This window comes from Ricinus communis, chromosome 2 (assembly GCF_019578655.1).
Source record: "Ricinus communis isolate WT05 ecotype wild-type chromosome 2, ASM1957865v1, whole genome shotgun sequence".
Taxonomy (NCBI): Eukaryota; Viridiplantae; Streptophyta; class Magnoliopsida; order Malpighiales; family Euphorbiaceae; genus Ricinus; species Ricinus communis.
The window spans coordinates 2683277-2702123 of NC_063257.1; the positions used below are offsets into that span (position 1 = coordinate 2683277).

The 18847-nt window shown below is 30.1% G+C and overlaps 2 protein-coding genes and 1 long non-coding RNA gene across 5 annotated transcripts; 1 reads left to right on the forward strand and 2 right to left on the reverse strand.

Annotated features, from left to right (window-relative positions):
* Positions 1-155: 155 nt before the first annotated feature.
* LOC112534258 lies at positions 156-722 on the forward strand. The gene is made up of 2 exons (XR_003078558.2): positions 156-296; positions 424-722. It is a non-coding gene; the product is annotated as an uncharacterized LOC112534258 (long non-coding RNA).
* A 4244-nt stretch (positions 723-4966) lies between these two features.
* LOC8260906 (transcriptional adapter ADA2) lies at positions 4967-11051 on the reverse strand. Of its 3 annotated transcripts, none has more exons than XM_048371004.1 (14): positions 10767-11041; positions 10574-10629; positions 10198-10256; positions 9948-10129; positions 9527-9592; positions 9226-9387; positions 9073-9148; positions 8410-8470; positions 8271-8329; positions 8072-8164; positions 6567-6789; positions 5929-6139; positions 5558-5860; positions 4967-5366 (listed from the first exon to the last, which is right to left on the reverse strand). In XM_048371004.1, exons 2-14 carry the CDS (start codon positions 10624-10626, stop codon positions 5175-5177), a joined length of 1740 nt encoding a protein of 579 aa, XP_048226961.1. In that variant the 5' UTR covers positions 10627-10629; positions 10767-11041; the 3' UTR covers positions 4967-5174. The 3 variants fall into 3 exon arrangements, with proteins under 3 accessions (XP_048226961.1, XP_015576574.2, XP_048226962.1); XM_015721088.3 differs by having other exon boundaries at positions 9262-9387; positions 10767-11037; XM_048371005.1 differs by having other exon boundaries at positions 5320-5454; positions 10574-11051.
* Positions 11052-16570: 5519 nt separating this feature from the next.
* On the reverse strand, positions 16571-18467 carry LOC8260905 (cytochrome P450 CYP82D47). Its single transcript, XM_002510260.3, has 2 exons — positions 17465-18467; positions 16571-17352 (listed from the first exon to the last, which is right to left on the reverse strand). Exons 1-2 carry the CDS (start codon positions 18416-18418, stop codon positions 16720-16722), a joined length of 1587 nt encoding a protein of 528 aa, XP_002510306.2. The 5' UTR covers positions 18419-18467; the 3' UTR covers positions 16571-16719.
* Between the last annotated feature and the right edge of the window lie 380 nt (positions 18468-18847).

The following is an 18847-nucleotide window of genomic DNA, read 5'->3' on the forward strand; positions in this document are numbered from 1 at the left end:
ATAAGCGCATATACAAGAAATTTACTATTCTGACGTTTGAAAAAAATTGTTTCAATATATAAAATACCATATAAGACAACAAACTTATTTCATTAGTTGGAAAATAATAATAATAATAATAAAAGAAGTAATTAGAGTATTTTCAAAATGGAATTGATATGTTCGAGTAACAAAGCTTCAAAATAGACCGAAACTTTTAAAATATCTCTCTAACCTTTCGACCTCTCTGATGTGCCTATACAGTACTTCCAACTGGAGCTTCGTGTAGGGGAGATCTCTGGTGGCTTTGGCCACCGGTGATTAATCCCTTGTTTTTCTTTCTTTTTATCGATTTGTTCTTTTTGAGTTTTAAATTATTGTTTTGTACTTCTATTTGCATGAGTTTTGTTTTATTGTGTTTGTATTAATTGTTTTTGTGATCAGAGATGATCGGCTCTCCTATCAACCATACTCCTTTGGGATGCCATCGTTTGGTGAACGTTGACAGGAGAGAAGGAAGATGGTTAGCGATGGTAGCAGAGGCGCAATTTCACAGGCAATTGAAGATCGGCGCCACGTCCTTTCTGCTTTCTACCACCGATAACCAAGCCTCGTATCCGTCCGTCGAAGGCCTAGGAATTGAGTTAAAATTTGGTGTTATGAAATACAGTCGAATATTTATTTTATTATAATTAATTTTATTTAAATTTTATTATATAAAATTTTAAATTAATTTTATTGCATTGAAAGTATATAAATTTTAAATTTGTAAATAAATTTTATAAATTTTAATCAAATATAAAATAATTTAGTTTGTACTTTGGACCTGATTCTTAAAATATGTTTAGTTAAGATATTGCCAATAGCTGATAGTTGGTAGTAGTTAATTGATGTTAAATATTTGATAAATTATTTTTAATTATTGCTAATAAAATATCAAATTACTAATATAGACAACATATAAAATCTTTAGTTAATATATAATATAATATTATAATATTATGATTTTAATGAGACATGTTAATCATATATTAGAACAAAAAATATATACTAAAGTCTTATTTATATAATAAATAGTTTTTATATTTATAAGTAAAAATACTGAATATGGAATTATATATTAATTTAATTTTATAAATAAAAGAAACAAATTTAATTTAGTTGCTTTGAAAATTTTAAATTAATATTTTAAAAGATATAAGAAATACCTCAATTTGTTATTTCTTTGTAAAAGTATTCAAACTAATCTATTATAAATTAAAATTAAAAGAATAATATATAAGATTATGAAAATAATAAATACTCCATTCATTCTATTATAATCGTCGCTTTTTAGTAATCACTTGGATTAATAAGACATTTGATAGGGTTAATTATAGAGAAAAATTAGCTTAGTCAGACTAATTTATTTTTGTATATATATTTCAAAATTTATCACATATATTCTAGTATAACGATAAAATAAAATAAAAAATTATATGCATTGAGTATATAAGGTGATAGAGAATTGAAATTTGTTTAATTTGAAAAAGAGACAATTATAATGGAATAAAAAAAGTATGTTAGTTTATTATACATATTCCATTATAAGGCTAAAATATAAACAAAAATTATATGTGTATCGGGCAAGACCCTTACTAGTAGTAAAATTTTAATGCAGTTGTATACTTAAGGTTTGAACTCAATACGTTAATTAACCTAGAAGTGACTTTTACCATATCATCTGCATACTCTTTGATAATTTATACATTCTAAAATTAAGAATTATTAATAAAAAACTTTAAATTAGTACTGTAATAAATTGGAGTTGTTAGATATCCTAAAAATTATATGCATTGAGTATATAATCTTGTATGCAACCATTTTCATTCACTAAAAGAACAAAATGAATAGTGATGCGTAGTATAGTAACATCTTCTTTCTAAACACTTTTCTTAATGACTTTTTTTTATAATTGGACCAACTTGCTTTCAGTAAAAATTTATCTACAATAATTATCGATAGAAAAAATTGAATTATATTAAAATCATTTTCAGGAAACGTAAACATGATGGACAAAAAAGAAAAAGTATTTGAAGAAACTGTCTGAATTATTAATTTAATTTAATATTCTGTCAAATCATAACTTTAGTCCTCAAATTGATAGTAAGTGATCCATGTTTGACGGGGATGGCAACGGTGTGGGGTGAGAATGGCAGCTGTTTCCCTTTCCTGCGAACTTCATGGGGAGAAAAAATTCCCCATTCCCGTCCCCTAATGATTCCGCTTCCCCTTAGTTTTATTTATAATAAATTATATTTTTAAAACCATTATCAGATAACAATTAAAAATTGAATCATAATACTGTAATAAATATAAACATCAATTCTATAATTATATATTTAATATACACATGTTGGCAAAGGCCCGGAATTTTAGTGGAGCACCTCGTCTCGCTCTTCTGGCAAGTGGCCCCCCTCATTGGAGGGAATTTCTCACCTCATTTCGGGTGAGAAATTGGGAATAGAAAATCCTCCCTAATATATCACTCATTCTATTCAAAATTTACTATCCTCAAACTATTTTTAATGTATTTGTAGAACTACTTTGATCCATTAGTTATTTATTTTTTTATTATTTGATACAAGGCACTTTTGGTATTGTAATGTAAACCTATATAATTTATCATAAATCTATATATATAGATATAGATTTTTCTGTCCTAAAACTAAAAAGTAAGAAATAAATAAATAAATATCAAATTCATACAAATAAAATTAAAAAAAAAGCTAAAATTCTTAATATTTGATTTTTTTTTATAGATTAGAAATTAGGTTATTTGATTCTTTTTCTTCCATCAGTTATGATCCAATGACTTAAAAAATTTGATTTTGAAACCGCGAAAGATATCTCCTTCAATTTGGTGAAGAAGATAAGTTCGATCCGCTACAAGCACTAGATTCATATTTGAAGATTTATATATAAAGACTTTTACACTATTGATTTAAAGATATTGTAGTAGTCTTGATATTTGGATATAAGAGAATTTCAAGAAAAGTATTTATGGTTTCTAAAATTATAATCTTTCCATTCCATACTAGCTGTTATTTTTTAGTAATTCACTTAAATTAAAAAAAATACATAATAGACTTAATTATAAGAAAACAAGTAGTTAAATTAGACTAAATTAGCTTTCCATGGATATTGTAAAATTTATTAAATCTATTACAAAGCAAAAATAAAATAAAAAAGAAAATATTAATATTGCATTAGATAATTAAAAAAAGTTATTTCAAAAAATGAAAGTTGGTATGAAATAGAAAGAGCATAAGGAAATTTTTTTTTTTTTTTCATTTAGTCAAAAAGTATATTTATGCACATTTAAAATATATATGAGAAGGGATATTCCTTTCAACTTTAGATAAGTATATAGTAAATTAGGAAATTAGTTTTATTTAAATTAACTATTAAATAGTTTTTGCAAGTAGGGTAACTGAAGCACAATTCATTGATAGGCTTTCAAAAATTCTCATGTCTACAAGAGCAAATGTATACTACACAAATAATAGCTTCCATTAGTTAGATAAGATAACATCTGCAATAAGTAATTTGAAGAGGAAAAGAAAGAAGAAGAGAAAAAAAAAAAACAAATATAGAAGTGTTCTGTAAAATCCAATAATGACCTATCAAAATCATACTAAGTCGATGGATAGGGAAAATGATAATGAATACAGCTGCCATAGAAGCTATTTGGATAGAAGTGTTCAGTAAAATCCAATAATGACCCATCACCGTGGAATATGTCTTCACAATTCAATTTGATTTGTTTGTACGTACATATTAGTCATCTTTCTATCGAATCATGAAGAGTAAGTGAAGTCATCCATGGCATCACATACTATTTAGTGCATATTAGTATGATTATTATTTAATAATATAGTAATTGTCACTGATTATTCACTATAGCATAAATGATAATTACTCTTTTTTAAATTCAAATTAAGGGACTTTTACGTAATCAACCATTATTAGTCTAAACTATCTTGCTGATCTCACCAAAGAAAAGAGAATTATACAGAGGATAAGTAAGTGGTGGAATCAAAAGTTTAAAAAATAAAAGAAAATCAAAATATATGAAAAAATATAAGAAAAGGAAAAAAGAAGAATCACTGCCCAATGACCAAATCTAAAAGATGAATTATCCTGCGAGTCTTTCTTTCTTTCAAATATTTTTGTATGAGATAATGTCGAGGTAAAGTTGTTTGTATCCATTTCTTGATTAAGTGATTCAACTTCTTAGTTTCATTCTATTTATTTGGATATTTACTTTTTTATTTAACTTTTATACTTTTAGTTTCATTTGGATTAAGTTTACATATATTGCATAAAAATTTTATTGATGTTATTGTACCTTTATATTTTTATTTTCATTTGAGTGAGAATGTTAGATTTTTAATTAAAATAAAAATAAAAATTAAGAAGTTAAAAAATAAAATCGTAATATTTAAAAGCTTAAAAATATATTCTTCTTTACTTACCCATCTCAAATTCTGTTTAATTTGAGAGGATTTTCAAATAAATTTCAAATTTGTGAGTTTCTTTATCATGAAAATTACAATCTCCCACCCATTTTAAATACTTTTTATGCAAATAATTTCTTTAAAATTGAAATATTTAATTAATTTCACTTCTGAATAAAAAAAAAATTCATTTCATTCAACATGAATTTTAAATTTCTCAGACTGCATTTTAATATTTGAAAAGTTAAATTTTATTACACTTTAGTCCTTAACAAGGACCAAAAATACCATTTGAAATAGTAGGGCCAAAGTTGTATCATGACACATCCGAATGGGGTAATTAATACAAAAATAAATAAATAAATAATATTCTCTAACGTCTCAAAAACGAAAGTTCATTTTTAATTTTCACCTGAATTAAGAAATGTAATTTTTTTTTTAATTTAAGAAATATAAATCTCATGTGCCAACACAGATTTCCTAGACGATTAAGCTTGCCAAAAGTTGCAGTGACTTCGACTTCAAAAAATTTGCCGACAATAACAATGCCATCAGTCGACAAAGTAACACTGTAAAAGATTTCTTCATTACACATTTGCCTATGTTAAGAGTTAATATACAAGATGAGGAAGCATTTTCACTACCACGAAAAACAAAAAAATTTGCGCAAGCTGGTAATCCCACTGGTAATGTTTGTCATGCCTGAGCCATTCCTTTCTTCACCAGCATATCATAGACTTTATCCACTTTGCTTGGCTCCACCTTAAACAGGCGATGTGCATCAGACTTCTTGGTGATAGTACCCTTCATAATCTCCACTGCCATTGTCTGTAGCATATTGAGATAATGAGAAGGTAGTATTCTTATCTCGCCACAAAGATGCTTCTCCTGTGCACGAGAATCTCATATAAGTCAAAAATCTCAAGCTTGGAACACAAATCTTTTTTTGCACACTCTAGTAGACGTATAAACCATGCTGCTTCCAAAATCAATCCAGAACTAGAAACTGTGAGGACGTAGTTGCAAGTATAAATGCGTCTGATAATTAAGATATCAATAAGCTGAAAAAACATTCTTACGCATTCAGAGAGCAAACCAGCCCCTAAGAATCCAGAGATATCCCAATGATCCAAGGAGCTAGAGATTTGCCTTGTAATAGTTAAAGATGAGTCCTTGCCACTGTTATGCAAACCAGTGGATCCGGTAACAACTCCGCGGGGGCTGCCATCAGCTTCTACTTTAAGACTACTAGGTCTCTGCAACACTTTACCACTTGGACTTTCTTTCACTCTTTGAGCACTTTCATCAGATTCCTTCTTTCGCTTCTCCTCAAGAAATCTGTTCAACTCAGCAGCTGTTTGACACCCAGCAGCTCGAGCATCCTGCATGAATATTTTTGTCAAATATTTCAGAAAGGATATAAATTTCTAGTGTGAGGCATGCATCAAACCTGAAGATCCTGTATTCTTTTGACAATTCGGTATTCCTCAATTACACTCTTCATCAACTCTTCATGCTCTTCTTTTGAGTGGAACCTCATGAAGACCTTGTAACGGTCATATATTGCCCTCTCCTCCTGTGAAAGGTTAACCTGAAATGGATCTGGGTAAAGTAAATTTCTTTCCAGAATGAAATCTTTCCTCCGTTTCCTTTCATCAAGCCTGTCAACAAGTCCCCACTGCATTGGGTAAATACTTAATATATCTAGAATAGATCACAAATGTGACACTGGTGATTGAATTTGAAGTTCAAAATTCATGAAATCAAGTTCTAGTCTACAGCCTCTCTTCCTTTGTTAATATTTTTTTGCTTGAGCAGGAATTGGCCAAGCTTAATGCTTTAAGAATCTAGCCAAGCTTCATGGCATCATATGACGGAGTGGCGGATGAACTCTTCAGTCCATTCACAAAACAAGACAAACCATCACTTGATTATAGACAGAGTTGAAGTACATACATAGTCCTTCTGGCCCTAATGGCAAATATAAGTTTTTGATTTATCTCTTGCTCAACCGCAAAGACTGCAGACTGTCAATCAGCCTTTCCTATGAGGCGTCCCATGCGCATGCATATGCAACTGTAAAGTTACCTTTTTGAGTAGATACGCAGCACTCGCAGTTTCAGCTCACGTTCTGCATCAGTGTCAGAAGCCTTGAATTCCATATCCGCCAGTATTTGTTCAGCATCATTATCATATTCTATTTCAAATTCATGTCTCTTGGAATTATAACCGCTCAACTCTGTCATGGAAGGCTGTTCCTCTCCAGAAATCCTAAGTTTTTTCTCTCCAATACTCCAATCTGCCAGAGATTCTGCCAATAATTTGAAAAACCATTACTAAGCATTTCTCATGGAACATTGTCATAAATGAAGCCAATTCAATAACAAAGCTTCAAATCTTCACTCGATTGACCTCTTAAGAGGGAGGAAGAAAAAGTAACTACCTTAAGACAAACTCTTTTGTTTCAGCTAAAAACTTATTCAAGAAGAATATGTGAAATATCAGGACATCACATCAATAACCTTGTGCATGAATATAGAAATTAGGTGTCAGATCCAATTTCATGCATTACACCTATTATTGAGCAATTGTATTAGCTAACCAAAGTAATTACACATATTGTGATTCTGGATAGCCTAGTAAAATGCATGTACTATAAAAATGATTACTCATTTGGAGAACACAGCACTCGGCCAGCAATGCATGTACAATAAATGCAAAAGGTATGCATGTCCAAAAGTAAACCACTCCAGCCATTGCTTTTCCTTCTGTTGATTTGAACATTGCTTCAATTTTAGCCACTCGAACTTTCAATATTCTTTTTTATTTCTCATCAAACAAATGACATCGTCTTCGGAGAACAACAAAAACAGAATGGTCCCACCTACTCAAAACTAAGAGGGGATGCCACATACTACTAAAATCCCCTTTTCTGGCCAGGTTCCCACTCTTTTGTGCAAGAAGGCTTAGAAAGAACAAAGAAGTTTGGATCTGAAAAAGTATGCTTGTGCAGTTCCTTCGCTGAGAAACATCCTTTAAAAACCAAAAGGGAGAATTCATTCCAGGGGAATTAAAGATAAGAGAGATTTTCTCCCACCATAGAGAATTATTTGATTCTTGCATTTCAAAAGAGTTTCTATGATAGATCAGAACAATCATTTATAGGATTAACGATTCCTAGAAGCAAATTCATCTTCTTCTTTTTTAAATTAACATAGTCCTATGATTTGCTAAATGTGATTCATTAATAGTAATGTGATAAAAAAATTAAGGAAAAGAAAAAGTTCAATTGCTTGTATCGCATATCAGCATATCAACATCCAATCCCCAGGAAAAGAGAAAGTTCCATCAGAACAATAATTTGTTTTAACGTTCCCCGTCTCTCTTTTTCCTTTGGAAAAGAAAAGGATAAGAGAGAGAGAGAGAGAGAGAGAGTTAGTGTAGGGAGAAATGATAAGAAGACGTACTAACATTAATTTGGAAGAGATGATGAAAGCAAGAGTTCATTTTGGTAATGATAGTAGGAAATGGAATCAACGAATGGCACCTTACATCTCTACAAAGCACAAGGGCTTTCATATTACGAATCTTACCTTCCACTTTAATGCCATCCTTAATCTGGTTCGTGTTGGAAGCCTTCTTGACTGCATCTGTGCAGCTGCTTGAACTCATACAAGAGCCAAATTCTGATGTCAACAGGATAAGTACATCAAAGCATGAAGTTACTTACATTTTCAAACACAAAATTTAACCCTCAAGAGAACTGGATATCAGGACAATTAATGGCAACACCTGCTTTTATGCTAGACGAGGATTTACAAGCTACATCTTCTTTTTTCCATGATTCGCTTCTGATTTTAAACATGCATAGGAATTAGCAAAATAAATCAGGAATGGAGGAGTTTATACATAATGGAGAAGATAGCTGTACTTGATTCTTGAAGACAATGGAGACTCCTCATTTAGTACAAGATCCCCAACTGCAGGGAACTCTGCCAATAAAATTACATGTCAGTCCAGCAACGTTAACACAGATAAATATGCAAATATTGGGGAAAGAAAAGTATTCAGCTTTGCTTTAAAACTGCTAATAAAAATAGCTTTTAGATGCTTTTGTATAAAGGAGTGGGGACTGTTCAAATATTTAAACATTTATGGCTAGAGCATCTAAATGCAGCTGAAAAGAAATTTTTTAGTTGCTTTCGGCCAGAACATTCAAGAGGGTGTTTCTCCCAATAGTAATGTCAACAAACCCTTCAGAGAATGAAGACAGAATAGAATTATTCTCCATACAAAGGGTGAAATGAAAAACTTCAAAATTAATTCATAAATAATTCGACATGTAAAGTAGAGCTATAAAATATTTGACATGACAGACAAGGAACATAAAACTGGTTGGTCCTGAAATCAGGTATGCTAACAGACAGTAACCCTGCTAAATTTTGGCAAACATCAGCCATCAATGTATTTAAATAAGAAAGGTTTCTTAATTGTTGTGACCACAATGGGTATATATCTAACGCTGCTGCAGAATATTATAATTTTACTAAGCTTAAAAGTCTCCAAAAATAAATCTACTAAGTTGAAAACTAACCTTTCTTGATTTCACACTGTCCCTTGGCCATTGCAACGAGCTCCTCTCTGCTCTTTCCCATAACATGAGACATGTCCTACCCAAATAGATCATGTGCGGTATTTATATAATGCCTATTAGATATGCATACATATAGTGTGCATAACCACATACGTGGATGAATATGACATGATTTGACCGCAATCTTACTGGAAGAGGAAAGCATGGGGAATTCATGTAAATGGCATTATAATGATCAATGCATTTTGACTTGCTCTTGGTTCCAACGTGTTCTGCAACTTCAGCCCAATTCCCAAATCCATACATTTCAATGCCCTGAAAACAACACTTGTTAGCAAACAATCATGTATAACAACATACAGATTCACAACGACTATAATCAGCAATTATGAGAGAAAATAAATGAATCCTTAGCAGTATAAAGGAACCCTGAGATTGATTTGCTAAGTCATACCTCGAGAAGTAATATCTCTTCATCTGCATTCCAGTCAGGACAAATGAGCGGAAAAGACAAATTGTCCTGAAAAAAAAAAAAAAAAACATTGGCTAATTTGCCAGGAAAATTATGACTTTTTTCTTTGTTCTAACTTCATTTCAGTGGAGCAGACACCAAAAGAATTAGGAATGAGAACTCTATTTATGATGAAAAATGATAAAAAAGGTATAGCAAATTGTTTAGATACAAATTTAAAGTGGCAAAGCGTCATATGCAAGTATGCACTGAGTTAATATAACTGAATATGAGACTTATGCGGTTTTACATAAATGTGTCAAAAGAATCCTCAGTACAATTCTGGCGTAATAAGTACCTATATAAAGATGATATAAGACACATTTAAATTAAATATAACTTTAAAAAGGTTTCGTTATCTTACCATAACCCTGTATGGATGACTACTCTTATGAGGAGTAACCTCAGCTCCAACAGAAAAACACTCTACGCAAAGGTCAAAATCTGGACACACTGCACACTTGATACGAATGAACCCAGAGATGTCTTTTTTGCAATAATTACAGTGGTATAATGCTGCTTTCCCTTCGCTTGTTTCTTGACATGCTGCATTGTGAAAAACAAGAATTGTGAATACAAATGTATACACTCTCTGCGACGGAAATATAATATACCTGGTGATGATGTAGTCTGTGCGCTCCCTGCATTTGAAACTGTCTTTTTTCGTTTTGATCTACCAAACACAATCACAAAAACGATAGATGAGTTCTTAAGCTATTTAAGATGTATCATCTTTCATTAGTTAGGGAAAAAAAAAACAACAATTCTTTCAGTTCTAGAGCTTCTAAAATTATAGCGGCCAACATGAATTATCATTAAATTTATTTTTCTTTAATTTTGCTTGAGCTAACCTATGCAAAATAGGTTACAAAGTAAAGAACATGATCAAGCAAATTAACAGTGATAAACTGGCAAATTTTCCTAATAAAGTTAAAAATTTCAGCAGCTATTTGAAAAAGAATAAATAATATGTATAATTACTCTACGCACCTCTGGCTTGCGTCTTCATCAGCAGGACGTGAAATTGCCCTAGAGCGACCCATGGTCTGTTGATTTTGCAACGAGACAAGATTTTTTTAAAAGAATAATTTATACATCTTGAAATTAGAAATCAATACAGTTAGAACATGCAAGTAATCAACTCTCTCGGCTTCAAAAACGAACTAAAAAGCAAAAGGTTTACTCCATTTTCCAAGCAGATTCTGATATCGGAGCTCGGTTTAGCTACGCTATTTCGTATTTCCGATGTAGCAATTGATGTATGCCACGTCAATGAAATTTGATCAGACGGTTAAAGAAGAAAGAAGGTTATGGCATCAGAGACGATAACAGGGAAACAATTACATCTTTTCGGGTTTGCTCCATTTATATTGGGCCAGCTGTAGGCGTGTTTTAGTAGACTTCGACACGTTCGGTTCTGAAGGCCTAATCTTCTCGAAGATCAAACTCAAATAATTGGTCCGTTCCGATGTTCTCAAGGACCAAACTGAAGTAATTAAATTGTAATATCCTGCTCTCGTCTGTGATGAATCATGCACCTACGAAATTTTTAAGTGAGAAAAAGGGAGTTTTCAAAAAGTATTTTAATATCAAAAGAAAAATATTATTTTTACAATGTAAATTTAAAAAAATATATATTATTTTTAATTTATTTAAATTTATGGTGCATTTATTTCTTAGTTGTTTTTGGATATTTTTAATTGTTTTTTTGTTGTTTTATCAAAAAGAATCAATGAAAAATAAAAAAGGATTGAAAATATAATTTAAAAAATTAAAAATCTATCCTTCTAATATTAGTAAAATAGATTAAAAAATTTAAAAAATTAAATTTAGTTAAAAATATAATTTATAAAATTTAAATCAATCAATTAGAAATTATAAGTAAAATAAAATAAAATATTAACACGAATATATAACTTAAGTTTTATTTAAAATTTTTATAAATATTAAAATTTAAATTTATACCCATACAAATCTAATTATTTATTTTTTAAATCCGTCCTAATAGAATGGAGGATCTAAAATACCGAATCAGATGTGATCCCAAGTATTATCAAGGGCCAGTTAGTAGTATCTGCAACGATAACAATAATAGTTGAACATGTATCAAATATATGTAAAGCACTATGATTGCCGACGGAGGAGGCCTGCTAAAGTCTTGAGCTATTCACGTTACTGGTTGTTCTTGACTCGAATTGGTAACTAGGACAATGTAACTTGCTAAATTTAGACCCACCCAATCCGATTTATTTATCAGGGTATGATCGACAAGCTCTATGCATTCGAGAGCGTTCTTGGGTCGGATTCATCATATATGATGCTGGTGTATGACTGATAAGTCAGTTTCGCTGGCTTTGTTAATTTCAATGATCCAATTAGTTGGTTTTAAAGGTATAGTGTACACAGCTAAATCTTCCCCACTATAATGTAAATCAGACCAATAAAATCCCACAAAATCTGTTACGGGTATGAGTGACAACTAATTTTTGTTAGATTTATCCTTTTTCGGCGATAGAATTAGTTGATTTTTAAATATAGCGCACACAATAATATTTTTAATACTATAATATAATTAAATCTAAAATTAAATATAATTAAATGAATAAAATTATTAGTAATTGTTGAATTTAAAAAATATAATAAGATGATATAAATATTTTTAATATATTTATGTATATAAAAATATGTTGAGTTCAAAAACATGAATAAATACGAACTTATCCATGTTACGAGAAAAATTGCATTGATAATATGAGAATAGCCAAACCTTTCAATTATGGATGCTTTATACCATGCAAAAGAATCAAAACCCTAAAGATAATTTATATTTTTAATAAGAGATAATATTTCTGCTCTTCCTGAAAGATAAAACATTTTATTAACAAAGAGATCACTAAAAATGGATTCTTTATAGTTGGGTGTTTCATTATGAAAAAAGTCTAAAATAAGCTCGAGAAGGGAAACCAATACCTGATGCCTAAAGTCTGAAGGAAAGGGCTGAGAAGATTCATCAAATGATAAAATTATGAGTTCACTATTGAGTTTCATCCTCAACCCAAACGGTCGAGCAATCTAAAGAAATTAAAAACAACAGTTTTACTTCTAAATCTAGATATTTCCTTAACATATAAAATCTGCAATTAAAAATTAAAAGTATTAAAATTCATATACTCAATAAATAAGAACTCTAATCAAAATCAAATATTCTAATAAGGAATAACTATAATATGCTTTCTTCAGAATAGTATTAATATTAAATTTCAACTTGTAATATTTCTTATTCATGAGGTTAGAAAGAGATAACAGTAGAGTGCATCCCAAATTTGAGTAAAACTCGCTATTTATGATCCATCATTTTATTGAATTTTTCATCAATAAGTTCTATCAATAGTCACATCTTAGATATACATATATTAGCATTAGGAGAAAATTATATATAATTGATGAATCAAGTACCATCTTCTTAACAGTAGTAGTGCAATTGATAACAATATGAAACATTTCTGATAGAGGATCTAAAAGACAAAAAGTTAAATACAGGAAGAGGAAGAAGAAGAAGAATAAAAGAAACAACTGACTGACAAATATTACCAAAGGAGCATGTGACGAAGTCCAGCCAACCACATTCAACTACCTCCCTCACCCTTAGACTCCCCATAACACCTTATTATCACTACTCTGTCTAATGGTATAAACTCATTCTTTAAACAAAATCATATAGCAATCTAGAAAACCGCATATATCGGTCCATCTGTATTTACTAATAAAAGTTATTTTTCCCTATAAATATCTTTTAATATAGAACTAAAACACACTTCTTTTTCAAATATCTGACTGAAGAAAATAAGTTGAAGTTCTATTTTATTCTATATACTATGTGCAAAAATGAAAATAAGAAAAATATGACATGAATATGTTTACATTTGTGAATCATGTTTTATCCTGACAATACTTCTATGAACTATTAAATAAGATGTGTGTCAGATTTCTAGATATTATATTTAATTAATTATGACAATTTACTTTGTGTGATGATTATTTATGGAGTTATATATGTCCCATCTTAATTACATCTTTTCAGTTTCTAATTTAATATAGTATTAGAGTATGTCTAACTCGATTTCTTAATTTACCGATTTTTTATTTGAATGTTGGATTTTAACGATTTAGTCTAGTATCATAATTTGATTCCAAATTTTAGGAATTTTTCAACTTTCAAGTGACAATTAAGCGCAAAATCAAATCTTGTATACAATTACTTAAATAAAGCTCTCACTTTCTTTTTCCTTTTTTTTAAATACATATATCATATTGAAACAATTTAAAAAAAATAAAACTATATATTTAGTGAAATAATTGAGTTTCATATTCAAATTTATAAATCCAACTGTCTTTTTTTTTTTTAATTAGAAAAGGCTTTAAAATCATTATAAGATTTCCACCAACCTTGAATTTCTTTAAGAAAAATTGGGTTAAAAGTTTATAGTATCTTATGATAAATTTCAAATTCTTCCTATTTTGATTTGGATTCCTCAACTTTTAGAAAATGTAATTCTTCCCCTTTTTATTTCAAGTCCCACCTTTAAAAAAATTAAATAATGAACAAAATTTTACCTAGACTAATTAAATAAAAAAAAAAATAAAGTTTTAGCTACACCGCCGATATAATGAAGACAAGAAGGGATCAACATACGAAAAATGGTTTAAGAAAGAAAAAGTCTTTTATCTTTTGAGTTAAAAAAATATATAAATACACATCAATTATATATCAAATTGATATATATACCAGATTTATATAAAATTTATTATTATCACTACTATAGTAAATTTATAAGAATGTTAAATAAAAAAATATAAAAGTTTATCATGTGATATTATTATTAATTTCTTTAGCAATTAACTATCCTACCGCTATTAATATTATTACCGTTGATCGACTGTCATGTGATTTTATCATTTCTCTCTTTACTATAGAAATGGGACAGGCATGCAGTCAGCAGCCCTCAAGCATAAAAGAAACTCCATACGGTATTTTTTTTTCAATCAATAAATATATTTTTTATTATATACAATTAAAATTAAATATTTGATTTTAAATAATTTAACAGGTAACTATATATATATATATATAGTTTGGACTTAAAATAATTTATAAAAACATTTATAATTTCTCTTGGAATTAAGAGATTAAACTTTAAAGATAAATTATAATTTATGAATTAATGATGCATAGTTTTATATAATATTATTAAAAGGACACAATCTATTGGCAATTAATATAATATTGGTGTCAAAAATTATAAAATAATAATAATAGTCAATTAATGTATTTAAATGTGAATATAGTGAGTGTTAAAAAATCACAGAATCTAATACATAAAAATATGAAAACCAATGCTAATAGATAGCGTTGACATGTTTGATAATAAAGTGTTAAGAAAACCAGTGTCTGTTATTCCCAATGAGTAAAATAATATTTTTGTAGCTTTTGGCAATGTTTAAAGAATCTATACTTTTGAAGGTGCCACGACATCACCGATTCAGTTGAAATTCGGGTTCCAGATGATGCTGGTCCTTTGAAAAATTCATGGAATGAATCATTGGATGGGATGGGAAGTTGGATTGGGTGGGCCACAGAAAATCTGATAATAATTGGGAATAAAACGTGCAGATTGGGACTTTAGGACCACAAGGCAGACTGTCAGATACACTATTTGGGATTGCTGTTGATGTTACAAAAATATATTTTAGATTTTCTTTAGTTTAATATATAAATTTTTTATTTTGTATCAATTATTCTTTTTAAATATAACTTTTTAAAAAATATTAATTCATCTATTTTTCTATAAAAAATAATTTAAAAATTAATATAAAATAAAATATGAAATTAGTAAGATATTTTTTCAATATTTCTATTTCTATACACGTGCTGGAGAAAATCTTTTTTCTGTTTTTTCCTAAGTTGATGAAATGAAATTTGATTATTACCAAAAAAAAAAAGATTATGAAGTATATATATATATATATATATATATATATATATATATATATATATATTAAAATTGAGAAAAAATTAATAATAACTTTTCACTTCTCATTTATTATTTAACTAAAAATAAATAAAAATAGATATTATAAAATATTAAAAATTAATAGCAACTAATATTTATTATTACCGTCGCTAAACTAATCAAAACTATTCCAATTTAATATATATATATATATAAGTAATTACTCCTATAATTATGAATAATTAGTTAAAGAATGTGCAATAACTTAAAAATAAAAAAACTATATAATGTTAGTTTTACATTTAATTTAATTAATTATTTTCTAAAAATAACCGTTTTTCTTCGAGTATGAATAAGTAATATATATATATCTTGAAATGTATGAAATGGACTCATTATATTCGTACCCTCCCAAAAGAGAAAAAAAATGTTGCTGTTGGATTTCTAGGATTGCCCTGGTTTTGGTATTAGAAAAAAGGTGGATAAAGGATACACAATGAGTATGATTATTTAGTTGTGGTTAGAACCTTGTGAATTCAACTTAAATAATAAGATTTTCATTTATGTATTAATCTAACAATGGAGTTTAGTACTATCATCATTACTTAAATTAATTATTTGTAAGACTAAAATTTCGAATTCAAATATTTAGTAATACCAATTGATAAAAAATAAAAATATATTTGAAAGTTAGTCAAAGATTGATTTTTCATATCAGACTCATAAATTATAAGAATTAATTGCAATCGTAAATGAATAATAACATTTTACTTATGCAGCCACATGGTAGTTGAATCTCTCTTTGATTAATCAATTTGTTACTAATGAAATAAAAATGATGTCTAAAGTTATCAGAACATCTCTTTCACAGGCTAAAATTCTTATCTAAACCAAATTATATTTGGTGGAATTACATTGAAGATTTCACAATATATATGAGTTACTAATAAGTCCATACTTATTTACCAATGAAACATATGTATATATATACATCATAGAATTTCTTGAACAATTCATACATTTCAATATTCAATCAACATGCATAAGCATATACCCAAAATTTCTGACATTCTTTTAAAGATATTATTTTTAAAACACAGACAATACAAATAAAAATAAAAAAAGTCATTCCATATGATAAATTTCAGGTGATAGTCGGGGTGAAACTATGACGTCAAGTGGGGTTGCTTTCGCAAAATTCAATCCAACATCTCCAGTCAAATCGATAGGTGCATCTGTAGGATTCGAGATCTCAAAACATTGTAGAAAGGTGGCCAATGATAAGTTTAACATTGGCATGGCAAGAGATGCTCCAGGACATGCTCTTCTACCGCTTCCGAATGGCAACAGTTCCATATGTTGTCCCCTCACATCGATGTCTTTATTTGGGCTAGTAAGAAATCTCTCCGGCTTAAACTCCAAAGGGTCTGGCCATACGTTGGGATCGGTTTGAATTTTCCAAACATTCGGAAGCACCCGAGTTCCTTTCTTTATATGGTAGCCACCAAGAATGCAGTCTTCTCTCATCTCTCGGGGTCCTAGTAGTGGCGCTGGTGGATATAATCGCAATGTTTCTTTAACTATGGCCTGGATATAGACTAGGTTTCTAACATCTGATTCATCCACCAGTCTTTCCCTTCCGACAAACATGTCCAATTCTTCTTGTGCCATTTTCAGACAGTCTTGGTGGTTCAGTAATAATGAAATTATCCATACTAGGATAATTGAAGAGGTGTCGCTACCCCCTGCAATTAAATTCTGCAGCAATAAATTTTCATAATGAGTGATGTTAGCTTTCAGGACTGCGAAGCTAAGAGTTCGAACTTTTGCCTAATGTTAATAAAAAAATAAAAAAGCTGAAAGAACTGACCACACATGTAGATTTGTTGATCATATCGGTGTCGTGACCTGAAAAATTCACTCCTTCAAGAACGGAAAGCATTATGCCCATCAAGTCCTGCTCGTGGTTTTTTACTGTTTCACCTGAAGCTCTTGTCCTGTAATGCTCCTCTAACCATTCGCTAGCAAGATCGTTCAAGTCTTTAGCAGTTTTTTTCATGCCCTTTACATGTCCACCAACATCAAGCCAGCCAAGTGATGGAATTGCATCCTCTAGAACAAACAGCCCCAAGTAATGGAAGAACCCTCTCAATCCTTCCTTGCACCGCTCTGCAGCATTCCTGTCACTTTCAGCAGTAGTACCAAAGTATCTCTTCCCTACAACAACTCCCGTAAGCATGTTAAGGCTCATGTCCCCGAACCATTGGTTTAAGTTGACTAGAACATGGCCTGCGCCATTTTTATTCTCTTCCCAAAATTTGAATAATACCTTTACGAAAGTTCTAGTTTCCGAGACTCTAACAGGCTTTAGTAACTCAACCTGGCGACTGGAGAGCAGCTCCACCATTATCATCTTCCGCATTTCACGCCAATATTCACTGTATCGTCCTATCGCGAACATGACACCGTTGTAGCCCAGGTGCTTTGTAGCAGTTAGTTCAGGGCGGTCGGACACTGCCAGATCATTGGTGGTGAATAATTCTCTGGCCATTTCCTTAGAGCTGACAACTACGGCTTGCTGTCGTCCAAGCTGTATGGAATAGATTGGTCCGTACTTGTCAGCTAAGTTTCCTAATGTCAGAAAGGCAGGTCGGTTTCCTGATAGCAAAGGCAGGTGACCAAGGATAGGCCAGCCACCAGCGGCTTTGGGTGGTTCAAGTTTCTTGGTCCTAGTAGACCTCTTCACTACATAATAGAAAGCAAAGAAAAGTATAGCAATAAGCCCTGCTGTCATGGTATTCACATATGGTAATAGAACTGCCATTACAGCTTATAGTGCTTAAGTGGGAGAGAAAGAGAGGGATATAACTAGAGGGATGTTTTCATGTTATAGGAGCTCTTCCAATTGGGCATATTTATAGAGGACGAAGTGGCCAACCATGTGGCTGGAACTTCTATTTTATTATTATTTTTTAAAACAAAAAGGCTAGGTGATTGATGAGGCTGGAAGTGTTAGGAAAAATAAAGTTCAGTAAAGAAAAATGGTGCAAGGAGTTAATACCTAATTAAATATTTATGAAGTGAAAACAGAAGTAGTGACGATATTAAGATATAATTACCTAATTAATTACATAACTATTTACATGATATTATTATACTTAAAATTATTGAATATGAATAATTAAATAATAGCTGTTGCCAATATAGAATTGGTCTAATATAGACTTCAAAATGTTTTTTTCTAAGTGTTTTG